Here is a 19,673-nt window from a genome sequence, read left to right on the forward strand (position 1 = left end):
TTGGGAGCAGCTTCCTACAAGTGCTCACACTAAAATTAATGCCTTTCTGGCATCATTAAGTTCAGATGGCAAGCAATTCAAGAGATCCTAAATTAAACAAAGAGTGTGTTTGAGTAAAGATTTATTTCCCTACAGTAAATTCAAATAAAAAGTAATTTCTAATTGCAATAGTGGTGACATTGGCAATATAAAATGGTGTGATATCAGCTTATAAAGAAAGCCAGATCACACGATTGCAGGATGCCAGTTACCATAAACAAGCGTCAGCAGGAAGGCCACATCAACTCAGGCCAAGTTCAAACTTCCAACACACAGCCACAGAAACATTTGGGGGGGGGGGCGGGAAGAAAGAGGTTAATAAAAAATGTTGCAGGTCAGGTCAGACAACATCTGTGCTGAAGGCAGCAGCTTTATTAAATCGGGTTTAGGATAGGCTGCCTGACGTTGAGTACTTCCGTCGCTTTGTTTACTTCAGATTTTCAGTGTCAACAAAAGCTTAATTGCCGTTTTCAAACATTTAAAAAACAGATATTGGAATATAGTACAAGCATGCGATTAAGAGATATCAGGCTAGATTCTTGTTAATGTTTCACCTCTCGTTAGAATCTACATTATATTGGAGATATTGTCAAATACACAAATTCCGATCAACTTGACATTCACATTTCCTATATCCAAAGAATTCTAATATACAAAAGCATTTCCAGCATGTTCAATAATTTTGACAATAAGCATAAACTGAATGGTCAACACGTCATCTGGTACAGGGAGAATATTGAATTATTGGCATAACAAATTGTGACAACTTAAAAATTACTAGCCTGATTAGAGGTGTCAAGATAAGGTGATCCTAAAAGTTCATGAATACCAAGACAGCAATGATCTCCAGGGAAATATTTTAATAGTGATCCTAGAGTGGCTATAATTAAGCTTCAAAAACTAGCACACAAATGCAATTTCCCAGTGATTAGCTCCTGGGAGATCAGACCCTTTTATAAACCAAAGGTAAAAATTAGGGTACTGACTGAACATTACCCAAATAAGGCAAATTCAGCCAGAGAATTATGTAGACTGACATATACATAAAATATGCAAATACCAAAATCAGCTTTGATATGAAAATTGAATGCAAGTCTTTTGCAAGTTAGGCACCATCTTCAATTTTTAGAGAACAAATTACATCAAGTGTATTTATATGTAGTGCAGAACAATGTGTACATTGGTGTCCCAGGGACCTCTATTAGAACTACTTAATGCTTTTGTGCACATGACCATCATTTCAAATGTATAAAGTGAGAAGATACTTCAGGACAAGTTGTGAAACTGGAAAATAGGGGATGGAAATAATACAGCATTACATGATGCAATTTGGAAGAGAAAATGAGGCAAAAGTAATACAACTTAGACCTGACTTTACAGAAAGCCTGGAAACAAAGTATTCATTGAGTTTTCATAAAAGCAAAGATATGAAAGCATGTGTAGTGACCACTTAGATAGCAGGTAGGTGCAGAAATGTATCATACCAGTGAGAAGTGACATTGAGACTAGAGGTGGGATCATTCTGTATCATGGAAAACACTGTTCAAAATTGAGGAACTTTAATAGAACAGGCAAGAGGGAAGTTTCCAATGACAGGAACCAAGTACAAATTATTGGCAATAAAAACTGCATAGCAGCTTTCAATCTGGAATGTATTTCTTGAAAAAAGTATTGGAAGCAAGATTATACCTTTTCTTGGACATTACTGTTGTTCTACAAATTTCTCAAGTACAATGAAAAAAGCAAGGGAATGGTCAATTCATTTTGTCCAATTATGGCTCCAACATAAAATGCTAACATTGCAAATTCCTTTCAGAATGGTTCCTCTTGAACTTAAATTTGGTGGCTTAATACTTGTTTCCTGGTCTCACTTTCAAGTTGATCTACCTAAAATGATTCTGGGCTATGCTCAAATGACTAAATTCTTTCCCAGGCACAATATAGAGCTAATACTCAAACAATGAAACTGAATAGATCAGTTTTCTCCCTATAATCTTTGCTTTTGGACATAGAGGTAATCTTATAATCCAAATGAATTTGTACCAAGGAAATGTTCAGCAGTAAAGAAACAAAATTGGCTTCATATTTAAAGGAAATGAAGATTAATATTCAACTTGAGCATGAATATCTACCTGCTGGTGTAGTGGATTTTCTATGTGTAATGCATGGAGGCAATTCATGCCATGTTTGAGAAACAGGCAGCAAATATGTTTTTCTGCCTGCTGGCTTGGAAAGCTCCCTTGGGGTAAAACATTTGAATCCAGCTGGTACTAGATATCAGCCTCAATTTTGCTTAAGTAGCTATTCTTCAAAGCAATTTCAACAGTTCTATCTGTAGGAAACAAGTCTTTCAGCCAGTTTTGCTTCAGTTCTCCAAAGAGGCAGATTAATTTGGGTACAGATTTTGGTTGGTTAGCTGACCAGTACTGTATCTCAGGACAATCCTGAAAGCTGTTAATTCTAGAATCAGATAGAGACCATTTAATCATGTCTGTGCCATTGAAAAACAGGTAAATGTCATTATCTACCACTCCATGCATCCAATGTTCTGCCATTGGCATTAGAAACTGCTTTGTTTTCCATTTGACCAAGGTGGGCACTGAATGTTAGTATCCACTGGAAGACTAGTAGCAGCATAAAATTGGACCCTCAAGAACAAATGGAGATGAAAAAAGGTATCAAAATGCCCATGAACACCTAGGAATAGAATCCTTTTGATGGAATAGTCAGATCAAGCATTCAGAAGAATAATTTCAGTTTAATATAATACTTAGGTCAAGGGCACAAGACCTTTCCAAAAAAAAAGTACATGGACTTCAAATGGTTACCCAGTAAGGAAGCTGTCATGCTTGTTTGCAAAAGGCCAATTATGACACAGTTACTGCCTGTGTCACATTACAGGAACAAACTACAAAAGAGAAGTTTTGGGTAAATTGTAGTTTTATTGGAAAAAAATATACAACTTGGAATGGATTTCAGGCATGTCAGTGCCAAAGCAGATTTCAGAAAGAACTAAGTGGCTAAACAAAATTTTGAAAGAGCACAGTAAGAAAAGAATGCTTCCTTGTATGGAACAGCAAATACAAAAAGGTTTAGTGTACGAGTACCTGGATGATACACCCGTTTTGCTATAGTGCAATGCTGAGAATTTTAGGCTCTGTCCTTACTCCATGCAGAGTGATAACTCTGCATTTAAACAGCAATGCAATACATGCTGATATCATCAGCCATTTCCTCACAGCAGCATACCAGATGATCCCTCGTTAAACCACAAGTCCTTGTGTAGCTTTGAATGTGTAGAAGAGCTTGGATGCACTTCAAGATAAAGCCACATGCAACTTTTGTTACACCAAAGTCTTGTCTTAAATGCGAAAGAAAACAATGACAAGAGGATATTGAAGGAAAATAACATGGACTGTAACTCTACCCACTATACATGCATATGTTTTAGACAGTTGGGGCAGGAGAGAAACATTACAGAAATTACAAACAAAGGAAAGGCAAATAAACAATGCTTTTTTACAAGAAAATTAAAAGGTTTTCTGTACAAGATCTTCACTTTGCAGTCATCATTTGTACGAACTCTGCAAATAAAGAACAAGATGTTACTCTAGTTAGCTTCTAAAGCATCAAAACTTAAGCGTGGGCAATTTGAGACCAGTCAAGTTCAACTTGTCTTCCATCCCAATGGCACTTGTCATAACTGGTCACATTAAGGGACAAATTTCTTTAAACATGGAACATGCTTACCAGATTAAACATTAAAATTTCATTTAACACCAATGGGCATAAAATTTTTGAAAACTAGCCAAGCCAAAACAAAAGTGACTGCGTGTAGGTGCATGGGCTACTTGGGTAGAGCAGCATGTCAATGTAGTTTCATCCTCATTTAGCAATTGATCAATCTAGTATGCTCAGGCACAGCAAATTCAGGATTTTTGAGCAAAACCACTGGTAACAGTAATGGTGTAAAACACCAGAGCAGCAATTCAAAGTTTCAGGAAAATGAGAGCGAGCATCTTTTTGTTTAGGAGAAGCCATCCAGCTTTTATTAGTGTCAAATTACCTAGGGGAATTTTTGATCAATTCACAACAGCAAGCCCATTACTTAAATTCACAATTTAGCAAATCCAGGAGAATTAAAATTAGTCAATTGCTTGTAATGTATAAATAACTAAATATGAAGATCAGTGACCTATTTCTCAGCTTAGGTTCTTGTTCAACCAGAGAGTAATCTATTGTACTTCAGTTCTGATGTAGACAATATATTTCAGATGTGATATCAATACTACCATATTTACCCACCCAGATATATCAGATGTGAATTTCCAACTTCTAGACTTAGCTCAAGAAAATAATCCAGAGATCAAACAGGCTAATTATCTTGTCACACCAGGAGAGCTGGGTTTGTATGGATTATTTTGCAAATGTTGCTAGTCTTTATTTCCAGTTTTGGCCATGGAGAGCTTTCAAGTGTGTTAAAAGATTTGATTTAAACATCTGAAATACAGGCCATAAAGACTTGAAGGCCTACTCCTGCTACCTCTAATCACTAGGGGCAAAAGGCAATACAAATTATTGGTCATCAATACTGCAGCATAAGATGGGCTATTTATAAACAATTTACTTGAAATAGACAGTTAGAGAGCCAATGCTTAGAGTGAACCAGGAAAACTGAAATCCATTCCTTGCTTTTTTCAGAAAAAAATTTGAATCTATTTCATGGTCCCCACAAGAGGTAAGCTTGGGCTTGATCAAACACTTGATCTTAACCAAAATGCCAAGAAGCACATTTGTAGAATGCATAAAGTTATCTGGATTGCATGGGGAATGGGTGGGCTCAAAAAAAAGTACAGAAAATTTCAAGAATCAATGGAACGTAGTAGAATACTTGCAGAATAAACTAACATGCAGGTACTTGGTAGATCAAATCTTCAACAGCAATGAAAACAAAGTTGAATTTAAGAGTATACAGCTTTAAACAAGCAGTATCGTACATAGGTACGAGTTCAAGGTAAAAAAAATGATTTTAGGGGAATGTCAGAATTTACAGATAAGCAAATTCTGTAGACTGCCAGATATGTTTCCTGTTGTTGGATGTAAAATGCAAGACATTGAACCAAAAAAGTCACAAGGAGAAACAGTGCAAGAGATATCAACTTACCTTCATAGTTCACTTGACCATCACCATCAATATCTGCTTCTCTGATCATTTCATCAACTTCCTCATCTGTCAATTTTTCTCCAAGGTTTGTCATTACATGACGAAGTTCTGCAGCACTGATGTAACCATTACCATCCTAGAAGCCAAAAAATGCAACAGTCTATGATTTTGTTTTCAATGTCTATTTAAAAAGGAAAAATACTGGTAAAAGGGTCATGCAAGATAGAACCAAGTCACCCAGATTACATTTAACTTTGAGTCTTAGATGAAGTGTAGAACTCTTGCCAAAGTTAAGGCTGTGAATTCAAAGTTCAATCTGGACTAATACGTCATTCAGGCTGACATTTATAAGAACAGCAAAGCACTTTTGAAGTGGCATTTCAAATGAAACAAAGCAATATGGTCCTGTGGTGCAATTCTGAAGAGCATCCCTACTTATCTTTCGACCACACCACAATTTTCTGCTCATCTGTTGAGCACAAGGTCTTGCTGTACATAAAACTGGCTGTTCCATTTTCTACCTAAGTGGTTACATAATTGTAAATTGTTTTGGAATGTCAGTTGCAAAGGACATAAAAATGCAAGTTCTTCACCCAAAATCCTGAATTAAAATTCAACCTATATTACGTCTACACTCAATTGCTTCAGGAACACTGAGTAAACTCAATCCAGTTTATAGTGGCCAAAAGCCTATAGTGCAAAAACAGTGTTCCAATTTGGAACTGCAAGAGTAAAATCAAAGGAGGCTACACACAGCCAGCAGAATGCTGACCTTGCCAAGTCCATTTCCAGAGGAACAGGGGAAGAAACTGCATGGACCTTAACATGGTAGCACGAGTGTAGCAAACACCCACTTACTAGCAATTTACATCAGATCAAGATAGAATTAGAATATACCTTATCAAACACTCGGAATGCTTCTCTGATTTCTTCCTCACTATCTGTATCTTTCATTTTTCTTGCCATCATTGTCAGAAATTCTGGAAAGTCAATTGTTCCATTTCCTGCCAAAAAATGCAAGTTAGTGAAAATAGCACACAGTAATTGAAAATGCTCAGTAGGAGGGATTGATGCTTCTCCTGCTTACCATCAGCATCAACCTCATTGATCATATCCTGTAGTTCCGCCTCAGTTGGGTTCTGGCCTAGTGATCTCATGACTGTTCCAAGTTCCTTTGTTGTTATGGTACCATCCCCATCTTTGTCAAAGAGTGAAAAGGCCTCTTTGAATTCTACAAGGAGGGAAAAATAATATGCTAGCACAGTAGACATGTGATTTCACTGCATGTACTAAAGTTATTTTAAACCATTCAGCAAAGTTGTGCTAGGCAATATCCAGATCAATTTTACTAATCAACCTATAAAGTTCTCAACTGAATCATGCCAATTGTAAAACATTAGATTACGCCAAAGATAAAGCTGCATATTTCTCAGATATAAAAGGTAGTACTGGAATGTTAAAACCAATCTTAAGAATTGGCCCAGCCAAAGCATAGACTAGTAATTTTGTTTTTCAATACAAGGGCTAACTAGCTTTGACAAAAAGATGCTCAACACATGGATCATTTAATACAGAAAGACCACAAAATGTTTGACAATAAAAAGGCAAACAAGTCTGGAAGCAGCATTTTAGTGCATCACAATCTTGTTCCTCCTCCAAGTATGTGCAGAATTTGACAGACAGACCTGTTCAGGCAATGTTCAATACTAAATAATGCATATGCACTCCCTTTTCAAGAAGTCTGATAAAGTACAAAGATACTGTAACTAAAAAGCACAAGTACAACCAGGAAGTGCAAAGCATGCACAGTGGAATCACTTCATTGTTCTGTTGTATTTAAACTGATGTGGGTATGCCGGCGTTGGGACTGGCGTAAACACAGTAAAAAGTCTGACAACACCAGGTTTTAGTCCAACCTATTTATTTGATAATATACTTAGCCCCTTAGGAAGGGGCTAACCCGAAAGCTTGCGAGTATATTATCAAATAAATAGGTTGGACTAAAACCTGGTGTTGTCAGACTTTTTACTGTATTTAAACTGAGCCACTTGTCAGCTCTTTAAATTATAGCAAGGAACCAAAGTTCAAGGATAGGCAGAGGCAATTAAATTAACCCTTTAAGTGGGTACCTTAAGAGCTATCTGGAGTTCAACCCCAACCACTTTTTCCAACTACCAAGCTATACCAAGATTAAACTCCTTCAAAAAAGTGCATCTTCCCCCATCTGATTTCTTGCACCAGATAATCCACAAAAATATTTGCAAGCTCATGTAATACTAAAACTGAGCTTTGAATATCTTGCATCTCCCAAAAAGACAGACTATTCATCAGCAATTAAAGGTCAGTTTTTTTTTAAATACTCACCAGCAATTTGCTCTTCTGTTAGTTGATCAGCCTGAAAAAAAATTTACAGATTATCCACTGCTTACATTGATTTAATAGGAAAGAAATTCATAAATGGGCCAAACAATGCAATGATTCAGCTCAACACTAAAATCTACAAAAAGTCACATGTTGGCAGGAAAGGTCCAAGATAATATTGCTGAGTGTATCTACATTAGGACCCAAAAGAGTCCACTAAGCAACATAAGATTTACACATGGTAAGACAACACAACATATGTTTTTAATAGCTCACCAGTAACATCAACTCTGGCTGAGACTTTTTTTTCAGGAGACCAAGTTCAGTACTCCCCCTGGACACTATCATTCAGCTAGCCAGCCACAAGTTGAGAAGTGCAATTTCTGATGTCAAACTATATCCATTAACTAGTTCATCTATTATAGACGATAGGTCAAATAATTTCAGTAGTCAAGTGCAAACAGCCAATAACTGGTGCAACGATAAGACAGAAACCAAGGAGTAGAAAGTGAGGGAGCGGCTCAAATTCCACAAAGCCAGTCATTCTTCAACTCCACAGTAACGACCTCAAGTCTCAACTAAGAAATTTAAGAGGTCACGCAGGGCATTCCACACCAACACCGCTCTCCGAGAAAGAGGGACACCACATCAAGTTAAACATTGGGAGAATTAAAAAACTTTCGATGAAAGGATCGGAAATCAACAGTTTCGTCAGATACGAGGGCTGAATGGAGGTATTTCAAACCCGACGCGCCCACAGCATTGTAAACTCATCCCTCGCTCTCCAGTGAGGGACCCTCCCATCCTGGAGCCTGCAGTTTGCTCTGCTTCTCTGCATTGCGCGTCTGCAGCCGGAAGTGCCGATAATTTAAAAAGCAGCCATCTCCGGAGATAGACAACTTCCACCACAGCTCACACTCTTTCCCCCACCCCTCCTACGGAAATAAACTCAAGCCGTGGACATTAATGCTTTGTTAAAACAACGCTGACACAGATCCACTCAAAGGCGGCAGCGGCGGGACTGAACACCGGGAACCGTTACCACCCCCCCCCCCCCCCCCCAAACAGCACGCGCCCACGAGCATGCGCTACCACCCCCCTTCGCCCATTATCCCGCAAGCATGCGCCATCCTCCGTCTCCCTCCTTCCCCGGGCATGCGCCAACCCCTCTGACCATTACCCCACGAGCATGCGTCAACCCCTCTTTCTCCCCCCCACCCCGGACTGTTACCCCACGAGCATGCGCCATCCTCCACCCCCCCCTTCCCAGACATGCGTCAACTCCTCTCCCCCTCGGGACCGTTACCCCACGAGTATGCGCCATTCCCCCTTTCTCACGCGCCCTCAGCTCTCCAGTTGTTTTCGCGCGAGCTCACCAACACCGCTACCCTTCCCTCCCCCCCACCTCCCCCGGGTCTCCAACGGCTCGAACCGCCGCCTATGGATTGGCAGCAGGGCGGCGGCGGCACCACAACCGCACATCTTCCCAACCCCTCCCTCTCTCTCCCATGGGGGATCGGGCTGGACGGACTGCGCCGGTTATCAGGTAAGGTCGCCGCCGCGTCCGACAAAGAGGGCGGAAAGGAGAGAAATAGCAACAAACCCCCGTCCCCCTCTGGAACAGGAGGAAACGCCGCCAATCCCCGATAAAGCCCGTCTTCTCCCCATCTGTTCATCCACTCCAATGGGCACCAATGTCGGCACCTCTATTAAAAAAATACACGGGAGCGAGATAAAATTAATACCCGCTCGGCTGATGGCGACAATGGGCCGCAGTGGCAGCCCGCCGGTTTTCACCTTCCCTCTCCTGGCTCCACGGAGAGGTCATAATCTCACCAACGAGGGAGATAGAGAGAGAGAGGGGGGAGGAGGGGGGGAAATCTCGATCTAGATTATAAGAAATCTCCACTCGTAATCCAAGGGGGGGGGGGAAATTTCACTGCCCCGATAGAGGGAGAGTGACGAGAATAAATCCATTCGCTTCCACGGCAAAGGAGTGCTGAGATGGAGGGTGAAGAAAGAATCGAAGGCTGACAGAGAGAGCTAGGGCGGGGACTGGACTCACCATTTTTGCAGCGTTGTGAACTGGTTGCCGATTGCCCCGCTCGCGGCTGAACTCCTCTCCACCCTCGCCACCACTGACTATAAACAGCCCGCTCACAGCGGCTGCTTAACACCGCTCTACCCGTGTATCCCTCCGCGGCGCCCCGCCCACCGTGCACTCCGCGGATCTACCTCTCCCCCCGCCCAGGGTTCAGGGCCGTTTCCCCCCCTCTTCTCTCCCTACTCCAACTTCGAATTAATCCTCCATCTCCCTTTCATCTAATAGTGCCATCGATTTGTTTGTTGGTGGCCAACTCTCTCCTCTCTCTCTCTCTCTGTCTTTCTCCCCCACCCTCAGCAAGCCCCGTCTCAGGACTATTTTCTCTTGCCCCCCCCCCCGCGCGGAAGCAGATGTAGCCTGGCGTGGCGGCGGCGGCGGCACGGCTCCCTGTGCGGCCGCTGATTGGTCGGGCTGTACCTGCAATGCGTCAGTGCAAGGCAGCGTCCGCTGGTGCTGTTGCTGCTGATGTTTGGTGTCCGCTCGCCCCTGTCCTGTTATTCAGAGCTGGCTGGCGAGGTGGGGGTGGGGGTGTTGTGGGTGGTGGGGGATGGTCGTTGCTTAGCGTAGCACGGGTACGGCCTGGTATGGTTCGGCGCAGTACCACCGCACCTTGGTGTAATAAAATGGGGGTTTGGGGGGTGGGGACGCAAGATAGCTGATATTAAATGTACACTGCAGCACTACAACGTTGCACAGACACTCAACCTGTTGGCTGCTGCTTACTGCATCCTGCTACTGCTTCAACATTGAAACTTCGCTTTTATCTTTGTAACATTGTGCAATGGATATGATTTTTTTGTGTGTGTCACACGCACGTGGCTGATTATCTCCCCTCTGTCCCCCAAATATCTGGGTTGATACCTGTCTGTTTTCTTAAGTTGGCTTCAAAGTATGTGTTCGTTGGCTGTTCCTGCAAACATGCTACTTGTGTTCCCCCCAATTCAACAGCCAATGTTTATAATCTTTAATCCGATTTTTATAATATTTGCGTTGGTATTGGGCTGTGACTTTATTGTGGCCACGTGTTTCTCATGCTGAATATCAATTTATTTATGACAAGTGGATCTTAACAGTAAGTTCACTGCAATGTTGAAGTAAGCCTACTTGTGACACGAATAAATAAACTCTAACACTTTTAATTTATTATCAAGCTATCGTCCAAGTGTTACTCCCTCGTAAACTTGAATACCCTATTATTTTTAAATAAGGTTTTCTTCTATTTGCTTTAAGTATTGCCTGTTGTTTGGCATACTCCATGATGGCCAACGAAAGTAAAAACTTTAAAAATCGCAAACTTCACTAAATTTCTGGACAATTTTCTAGTTTAATTTTAAATGTCGGAACTGCAGTTGTACACACTTTGCAGTTAATAAACATTATAAAACTTCACAATTGCTCTGATTTAATGTTTATAGTGTCTACGGAGCCATTTAATCTTGTAATTTTGTGTTGTTTCTCACCATGCTTCAGAATATTGTACATAGATATGTGTTTTATATTCTGGAACGTTGATCTATGTTGCACAGTCTGCAATTCTTGCGGGACCGTTTAAAAATGTGCAACTCTGGCCAACAGAAACTTTTAAAAGTGATTTTAGGCCCTAGTGTAAATGATTATTTCTGGCTTGCAGATGTATGACAAAATATTTTTGGAATAATTAAAATAAATATCAACTATTTGCATAATTTTTTTCCTCTCTATATTATTAGATTAATGTATAAGAACTTAGACGTATTTAAAAGTGTCAGGGTAGACAAAGCAGGAAACGTGTTTGGGTATCACCTTGCTTCCTATACCTGCAATGTCGTCATGATACTTAATTAGCTATTGATACTGGTAAAAGGGATATCACACTTGAGACAATGGTATTTATTGTATGATATTCTTAATTCATTGCTCAAATCATTCTCATTAGCATCAGTAACAAACAACCAGGAGGTAGTCCTATTTTGTAGTTCAAAATGCTCTCCACTCGCAATACACACTTGCAAGGATACAATTTATAGCACATTCCTACTGCATATGTTTGTCACAGTTGTCATGGATCCATGTGCATAAAATCCAGCCAAGTGGTAGAAACATTCATATATCAATAAACTTTATTAAAATCTAGTGCCAGAATTAGAAAGCATTTCACCTTTTAAAGAATCATATGTATTGTTATGTAATCATTATTTTCAAATTAGACTGCAGTTGTGGTGCAAATGCCAGTTTGGGATTGCTATTTATAAATGGCAGACCCAAGTTATATTGCCAACAGTGAGTGCCTTCATTTAAGTAGGAATTAAGCTTTGAGCACACATCCTTAAAATGCTAGTTCCTCAGGAGCCAATTTTTAATGGGCAAGAGATCCAGTAGATCATCAGAATTTTTAAAATGTAGTCTTGCAGTAGTCAAAATATATAATTTTTGAAGTCAGAGCAGCATGAGAAATTGCACATAATCTCTAATTTCCTGATTTTGCATGTTTGAAAGTTTGGACCCTAGACGAGTTACACTGCCATTTGGATTAATCTCCAACTGATTTAATGGGACCATGAAACATAGGAGCAGAATCAGGCCACTCAGCCCATCAAGTCTGCTCGATGGAGGCAAGGATGAGCTTATTACATGGCACTGGACTTCAACAACAAAATAATCATGCCACAAGTCGTTCTTCGTAACAAATATTACATTAAAGCTTCCTTTTTCTGATATGGAAATCCAACATTTTTGGATGAAAATTGCTGGAATGAATATGTCTTGATTATATGAATGTGTTCACATAGCCAAAGACCCTTGCTTGTAGAGGTGTATGGAATTATTGCTTAAGTTCTTCATCACAAACTACATTTAATACACCTAATGCTGTGGTTAGGAGAGCAATGGCAATATGTTCATAAATTTCATGGTAATTTCTGCTTCATACCACTTGGGAAGAGCTCCTTAAATGTACCACCTGTCTAGCGAGGGGTAAATCTGCATGTGTCAGTTGTCTAATGACAGATTTGTTATTATCCACCCTCAGAGGAAGTAATCAGAGTCTCTTTGGAGTCAAACTGACTGTATGATGATGGGCTCTATAACTGAAGATTGGTGACAAGTTAATCCTCTATTTGATAACCAATACCCAAGCTTGGCAAGATCAGCAGCACTCTAGAGTCTTACTGATAATTGACTGAACAGTCTGGTTTATTGACAGGACCTGAAGGTGTGCTCCTGCCACTTAGAGCTGGGATTATTTCTGCTGATTTGCAAATAACTCAACATTTTATTGATAGAACAAACATGAGGTCACAAGTTTTTGGCAAGTTCTGAAATTGATGTCAATTTAATAATGTGTGGCCTAGTGCATGATCATGAAAGTTGCTATTTAGTTGTAAAAACACAACTAGTCTACTATATTCCTTCATGGAAAAGACTTGAATCCACTCTCTGTGGACAATGTGACACAAATACACTTTTGTCAGTGTTGTCAGCATCCCAAGACCAATTCCTTTTATAAATAGCTGAAATGTGGCCAACATACTGCTATACAGGCCAAGTGTGAGAATCATCGAATCTCTACAATGCAGATAGAGGCCATAGAGGCCATTAAGCCCATTGAGTCTGCACCGATCACAATCCCACCCAGGCCCTATTCCTAGACAATACCATAAAATTTGTTTCTGAACACAAAAGTATTCAGCTTATGATTTCAATTCCTCTCATTTATGACTTAGTATAATTAACGGTTAGATTTATTCCCAGCAGCTTCTTCTGGCGCATATTTTGCCTATTACAGGAGTTTGGGAGGGAGAGAAGTGATTCAGACACGGGAGATGTTTTCTCGGGCTGGGAAATCTAGAACGTGGAAGCACAGTCTTAGAATAAGGACCCGATTATTTAGGACTGAAACGCGGACAACTTCCTTCACTCAAGGGGTTTCAAACTTAACTTTGGAATTCTCTAATCCAGAGGGTTGAATATATTTCAGGTTGAGACATACAAATCTATGGAGTCTCATGGATTGAAGGGATATGAAGAGTAGGCAGGAAAATGGAGTTGAAGACAAAAATCAGCGTTGGTTGCGTTGAATGGAGGATCAGGCCCATTGGGCTGTATGATCTATCCCTGTTCCTATTTCTCATGTTCTTAAACACCTCAAAAAAACAATAATTTGTATACAGGACCATTTTTGGTTGAAAGGAGAAGAAAGCATATGTTGGTGAATTTTATCTGGTTAAACTCCAGCAGTGCCCAGAAGTACACATTGGAATTCATTAATATTACTGCTGTTGAATTTTTTGAATTTAGATACAAGGGTCAGTAAACGTTTCACACTAAACAAACAAAAACTCAATGTGCATATATATTTTGGTAGTTTGGCTATTTTTAAGCATGATGAGTTTAATTGTCCATCAGACAAGCTAGCCATTCAAACAAAAAGTGCTGTTTGTCTCACGTTACACCTTTCAGATGCACAAGTTTATATGATCAGAATTTTAGTTTTATTTTCAGTAATCTGAAGTACAGCATTATTGATACATTTATGAATATTTCCAACAGATGGGAACTGTTCATCTGCCACAGGCCATTTGAGGTGACTTGGGCCATTCAGATTCACTTTTTGATAGTCTTGCAAAACAATTCTGATTAATCAAGTTTCTCCCCCCCTTACAAAGGCAGCTATGAAAAATCCTGAACCACAACACTTCAGATAGATTTGCTGAAATGACAATATTGGGTTGCAGTTAATGTCAAATCAAATTAATTCTCATAGCAAACATTTTACCTATACCCTTCTGATTTGCAAAGTTGGCTGATTAACATTATTTACAAATATCATTACTTTTCTGTGAAGCAGTTATTTAAGTGGTAGAACTCTTTTTGTAATTGCCCACCCAGAGAGATTTATAATTTTTTGTTCTCCTAAATGGATGTGCTGCTTTTCAAAAAAAGGCTGCATGCAGGGAAGGGATGGCTTTGAGTATATGTATGTGTTGGGCATAATTTATGATTGATTGTTGTTTTATTTTACTTTGAACATGTTTTAATCAAAAATTGAACGTTGAAGAATACTAGTAGCTTACTGATACTACTTTGGTGAAAGTGAAGTGCTGATACATGTGTAAACTTTTCAAATTCGAATTAAATGAATGCAAATCCAGTTACTTTCTGACAAGTCAAAGGCCAACGATGCCACCAAAATATGTCACTGAGCTATTTATTATTTATCTGTTTGCTTTATATGTTATTGAACTAGAGACGAACTTGCCCACATCTGTGTTCAGTTGCTGGGGGGTGTTACCGTGAGTCAGTGGTGCAATGCAGTAACTAGGGTGGAAACGTCACGCATGCGCAAGGGCTGTGGCAAGTGGCTGCCGTGTTAGCAGTGGGACAGTTTAGTCGATCAGGATTTCCAACAAATAGAGAGAGAGAGAGCACCATTCGCAGATAGAGAGGGAAACTGAAGACTTGTCTTTCTGTATCATGCATATACACACACATAGACACTTCAGGACATCCCACAGCACATTCTCATTATTCTATACTCAACCAGGAAGAACGGACTGCCTGTGTCCGCAACAGGAGGGGAAACTATAAGAGCGCCAAGCAGATTGTGCAAGGACGAAAGGCAGGCGGCAGTCAGGACAGCGTTTGTACCGAAAGGACACTGCTACTGAAGCAAGCCCATATTTAAGCGGGTAACCAAAGTTCAAACAGGGATGTCAGTAAACAGTGAACCCCGAAAGGAAGTGCCAAACATGATGGGACCAAAGAAACAGGACTAAAAGGGCAGCAGCTGTTAAAAGTAACATTTAAAATGGAGGCTACGAGGTGTTTATTGTGCAATGTTTACAAACTATAAAACCAGATAGCAAAATAAAGTTGACCAGATGAGAAAATTGCAGGTCAATAAGCTTGAAAGAAAAGCTACGTCCTTAGAGAACAAAGAATTATTGAGGCTGGGTGAATAGTATCGTATTAGATTCCAAATGAGTACATGACTAAATACAGAGGATTGAAATAATCAAAAAAGTGTGCATTGGCTCAATGTAGACGCATTCTCCCCGGAGTCAAAGGTTATGAGTTCAAGTCGCACTTAAGATACTGGAACACTTGGCAAGCCAATTGTCTCACATCCTATAATGTAGGCTAGCACATTGAAGTCTCATCCGTTCCATCTAACATTAGTTCATTAGTGTCACCTATTCCACTAAACCTGGTAAAACATGACTGCAGGATCTGGAGACTGCAGCAGCCAATTAACACTGTGTATTCCTCCTGCAGATTCAGCAGCACACAACGAACACCAGACCAGTGGGGGAGTAAATGCTCTAATCTAACATTCAACACGTGAAGAGAAAGCAATGGCAATTATTGGCTTCAGTTCAGGCTGGTAAGAAAAGCTAAGACATTCTCAAAAATTCACTGAAGGCATAGTGACCCTGTCATTTCTATCCACAGCTGCCTCAGGTTTTCATTGAATAAAGAGTTACATTTTATAAGACACATCACAAATTTCATGGAATAACAAAACTGAGTTACAACTAATCAGATTGTTCTGTAAGTGAAATAAACAAGTTTTTAACCTGGATAGAAATTAACATTTGTCACACTTGAAGTACATTGACTGTCATGACATACACCATCAGTCTGACAGATGTCACTCTCAAAGCGCCTGCAATAGCAAGACAGATTGTCTTGGAGCATTCAAATTTCTGTTAAGAGAACAGCAGGCATGAGTCGTGCAGGCCTGAAGGTCACAGAGGGAAGGTAGCATCTACCTCTGCGACCTTCCCTTTCATTACAGCCTAGTTTCTTTGAACCTTTCAAAGTGAAGGGTTGTAACTGCAAACCCATTTTCTCTTTCTTTGATCCAATGAAAGGTCATAGATCTGAAATGTAAATGTTGTTTTTCTCTCATATGAATATACAAATTAGGAGCAGGAATAGGCCCTTCGAGCCTGCTCCCCATTTAGTAAGATCATGGCTGATCTGATTGTATCTCAAATCCACATTCGTATCTATCCCCAATAACCTTGCACCCCTTTGCTTATCAAGGAACCATCGGCCTCTGGATTAGAAATATTCAAAGACACTCTGTTGAGGAAGAGAATTCCAAAGTCTCATAACCCTCTTGAGAAAAAAAAACTCATCTATCTTAAATGGGTGACCTCTTATTTTTAAACAGTCATCCATAGTTCTAGATTCTCCCACAAGAGAAATGATCCTTTCCTGTCAATACCCTTCAGGATCAGACATGCTTCAATCAAGTCTCTTCAGAAGCCTAGCCTGTCAACCTTTCCTCATAAGACAACCTGCCCATTCAGGGATCAGTGTAGTAAACCTCCTTTGAACTGCTTTCAATGCATTTACATCCTTTCTTAAATAAGGAGACTGATACTGTGCACAGTGCTGCAAATGTGGTCTCCCCAGTGCCTTGTATAACCAAAGCATAATCTTTCTACTTTTCTTTCAATTCATTTTGCAATTAGACAATAACATATTAACTTTCCTAATTAATTGCTTTACCTACAATTCATGCATCAAGTCATCCACATACCTCTGCATCTCAGAGCTCTGCAACCTCAACCATTTAGATAATATGATTTTTTTATTTTTCTTGCCCAAATGCACAGTTTGACATTTTACTTATCTATGTCCCTTTTCCAAATCCTTTTATTCTCAACTTACTTTCCTATCTATATTGTGTCATCAGCAAATTTAGCAACCACACCTTCAATTCCTTCATACAAGTCATTGATGTAAATTGTAAAAAGTTGAAACCCCAGCATTGATCCATGCAGCACACAGTCATTACATCTTGCCAACCAGAAAGTGACCTTTTTATACATACTCTGTTTCCTTTTAGCTAGCCAATCTTCTATCCATGCTAATACGTTACCCACTAAACTATGAGTTTCTATTTTCTGCAATAATGTTTGACATGGTACCTTTTCAAATGCCTTCTGGAAAATCTAAGTACAGTACACTCACTGATTCCCCTTTATCCATAGCACATGTTTTTCTTCAAAGAATTCCAATAAATTGGTTAACCAGCCTGGTCCCCTGGCACTGCCCTCCAAGCATCAGGCAGTCAAGGGGCAGGGCTAGGGCCTAATGGGGCAGGGCCCCTGGGGGGAGCTCGGTGGGAATGCGGGAGCCCCACTGCCATTCTGCAGCCGGGCTGGGTGACAGAGGGAGGGAAGCCAGTGATCGGGACAGGCCATTGGGATGGGGGGCAGGCTGCCGATGTTGGAGGGAGATTGGGACTACTGGGGCATGGAGGAGAACGGGACTGCTGGGGGGTGGGATAGATTGGGCTGGCCTGGACATGTGATCGTGGCCTGGGGGAGTCGGAAGGGCCAGCAATTGAGAGGCTGGAAGTGTGGGGCTACATGCTCCAATCTTGGTGCTGACAGATCGGTGTATGCACAGTGGCTCACTCAGCACTATGCTGCTGGTCGTTCAGGCAGGAATAGACCCGGCTACAGGTTTTTTAGCATGAATCATGCTGGTATGCTCTGTAGTGCACAGAGTGTGGGAAATTCATTTTGAAATTCCTGCTGAAAAAATGTGAATAGACTCTGAATCAACAGTGACCCAAGCTGGGAATTGAATCTGAGTTCCAGGAGCTGTGAACAGCAATGCTAACCACTGTGCCACCATGCTACCCTATCTTCCTTTTTGAATAAAGGAATTAATTCGCTATTTTCCAATCTAATAGAACCTTCCTTGAATCTAGGGAATTTTGGAAAATGAAGTCCAACTCTGAAACTATCTCACTAACCACTTATTTTTAGACGCTAAGACAAAGTCCATCAGAATCTGGGGACTTGTCTGCCCGCAGATCCAACAATTTGCTCCTTGGTGACTGTAATTTTCTTGAATTCCTCCCTCTTCTATTTCCAATTCCACAGATATTGAATGACCCTGCTGAATATATCTGGCATTTTCTGATTTCAGATTTCCAGCATCTGAAGTATTTTGCTTTTGTGATTGTGTGTTTTGTGTTTTTTTTTCATGATTTCAAGCTTAACCAAAATTCTGGTGCCTTTAATCTAACTTGCAACAATTCCATTCTTCTTTGCTCATTGACCTACAGTGTAGTGGAAGCTCAGTGGAGGACATGCCCTTATCTACATCAACGGGGATGAAATAGAAATTGTCAAGAGCTTCAAGTTTCCAGGTGTTCAGATCACCAACAACTTGTCCTGGTCCCTCCATGCCGACACTATAGTTAAGAAAGCCCCTCAACTTTCTTAGGAGGCTGACGAAATTCGGCATGTCCACTACGACTCTCACCAACTTTTGTAGATGCACCACTGAAAGTATCTTTACTGGATATATCACACCTTGATACGGCAACTGCTCTGACCAAGACCTCAAGAAACTACAAAAGGTTATGAACTAAGTCCAGTCCATCACACAAACCAGCCTCCCATCCATTGACTCTGTCTACACTTCCTGCTGTCTTGGAAAAGCAGCTAGCATAATTAAGGATCCCATGCACTCCAGACATATTCTTTTCCACCTTCTTCCATCGGGAAAAAGGTACAAAAGTCTGAAACCACATACCAACTGACTCAAGGACAGCTTTTTCCCTGCTGCCATCAGACTTTTGAATGGACTTATCTTGTACTAGGTTGATGTTTCTCTCTACGCCTTAGCTATGACTGCAACACTACATTCTGCACTGTGTGCACTTTGTCTGTAAAGCACAAGAAACAGTACTTTTCACTGTATGCCAATACATGTGCCAATAATAAATCAGATCAAATCAAAATCAAAACAGTGGCTCAAATTTAAAATTGTCATCCTTGTGTTCAAATTGGTCTGTGGCATATCATTTCGCTGCCTTTGCAACCTTCCCCAAGTCTTACAATCCTCCAACAACTCTGCATTCCTCCAACTCCTGCCTCTTGTCCAGACTCACTTCTTTCATATCACCATTGCTTTCATAGCTTCTGTCCTTGAGGCCCTCTGCATGTGTCCATCTTTAAGATACTCCTTTTAAATTAAAAAAATGTGAAACTGGGA

The 19,673-nt window shown here is 40.4% G+C and overlaps 1 protein-coding gene and 1 long non-coding RNA gene across 4 annotated transcripts; one reads left to right on the plus strand and one right to left on the minus strand.

Annotated features, from left to right (window-relative positions):
• Positions 1-2,961: 2,961 nt before the first annotated feature.
• Positions 2,962-9,718, minus strand: calm2a (calmodulin 2a (phosphorylase kinase, delta)). Its single transcript, XM_080200650.1, has 6 exons — positions 9,630-9,718; positions 7,568-7,598; positions 6,291-6,434; positions 6,101-6,207; positions 5,204-5,339; positions 2,962-3,623 (listed from the first exon to the last, which is right to left on the minus strand). Exons 1-6 carry the CDS (start codon positions 9,630-9,632, stop codon positions 3,595-3,597), a joined length of 450 nt encoding a protein of 149 aa, XP_080056776.1. The 5' UTR covers positions 9,633-9,718; the 3' UTR covers positions 2,962-3,594.
• LOC145351049 (uncharacterized) lies at positions 8,900-19,401 on the plus strand. 3 transcript variants are annotated; one of them, XR_013888306.1, is made up of 3 exons: positions 8,900-9,110; positions 15,921-16,029; positions 18,739-19,401. It is a non-coding gene; the product is annotated as an uncharacterized LOC145351049 (long non-coding RNA). The 3 variants fall into 3 exon arrangements; XR_013888305.1 differs by lacking the exon at positions 8,900-9,110 and adding an exon at positions 10,078-10,184; XR_013888304.1 differs by lacking the exon at positions 8,900-9,110 and adding an exon at positions 15,036-15,334.
• The last annotated feature ends 272 nt before the right edge of the window (positions 19,402-19,673 follow it).

This window comes from Carcharhinus amblyrhynchos, chromosome 12 (genome assembly GCF_965287045.1).
Source record: "Carcharhinus amblyrhynchos chromosome 12, sCarAmb.v2.hapA, whole genome shotgun sequence".
Lineage (NCBI taxonomy): Eukaryota > Metazoa > Chordata > Chondrichthyes > Carcharhiniformes > Carcharhinidae > Carcharhinus > Carcharhinus amblyrhynchos.

What these genes read in the sequence shown, in the direction of transcription:
- calm2a (XM_080200650.1), bottom strand. An exon ending in AACAGAAGAGCAAATTGCTG is followed by an intron (nt 6,435 to 7,567) that starts GTGAGTATTTAA and finishes CCCTCCTTGTAG; the next exon opens with AATTCAAAGAGGCCTTTTCA. An exon ending in CAATGAGGTTGATGCTGATG is followed by an intron (nt 6,208 to 6,290) that starts GTAAGCAGGAGA and finishes ATTTTTTGGCAG; the next exon opens with GAAATGGAACAATTGACTTT.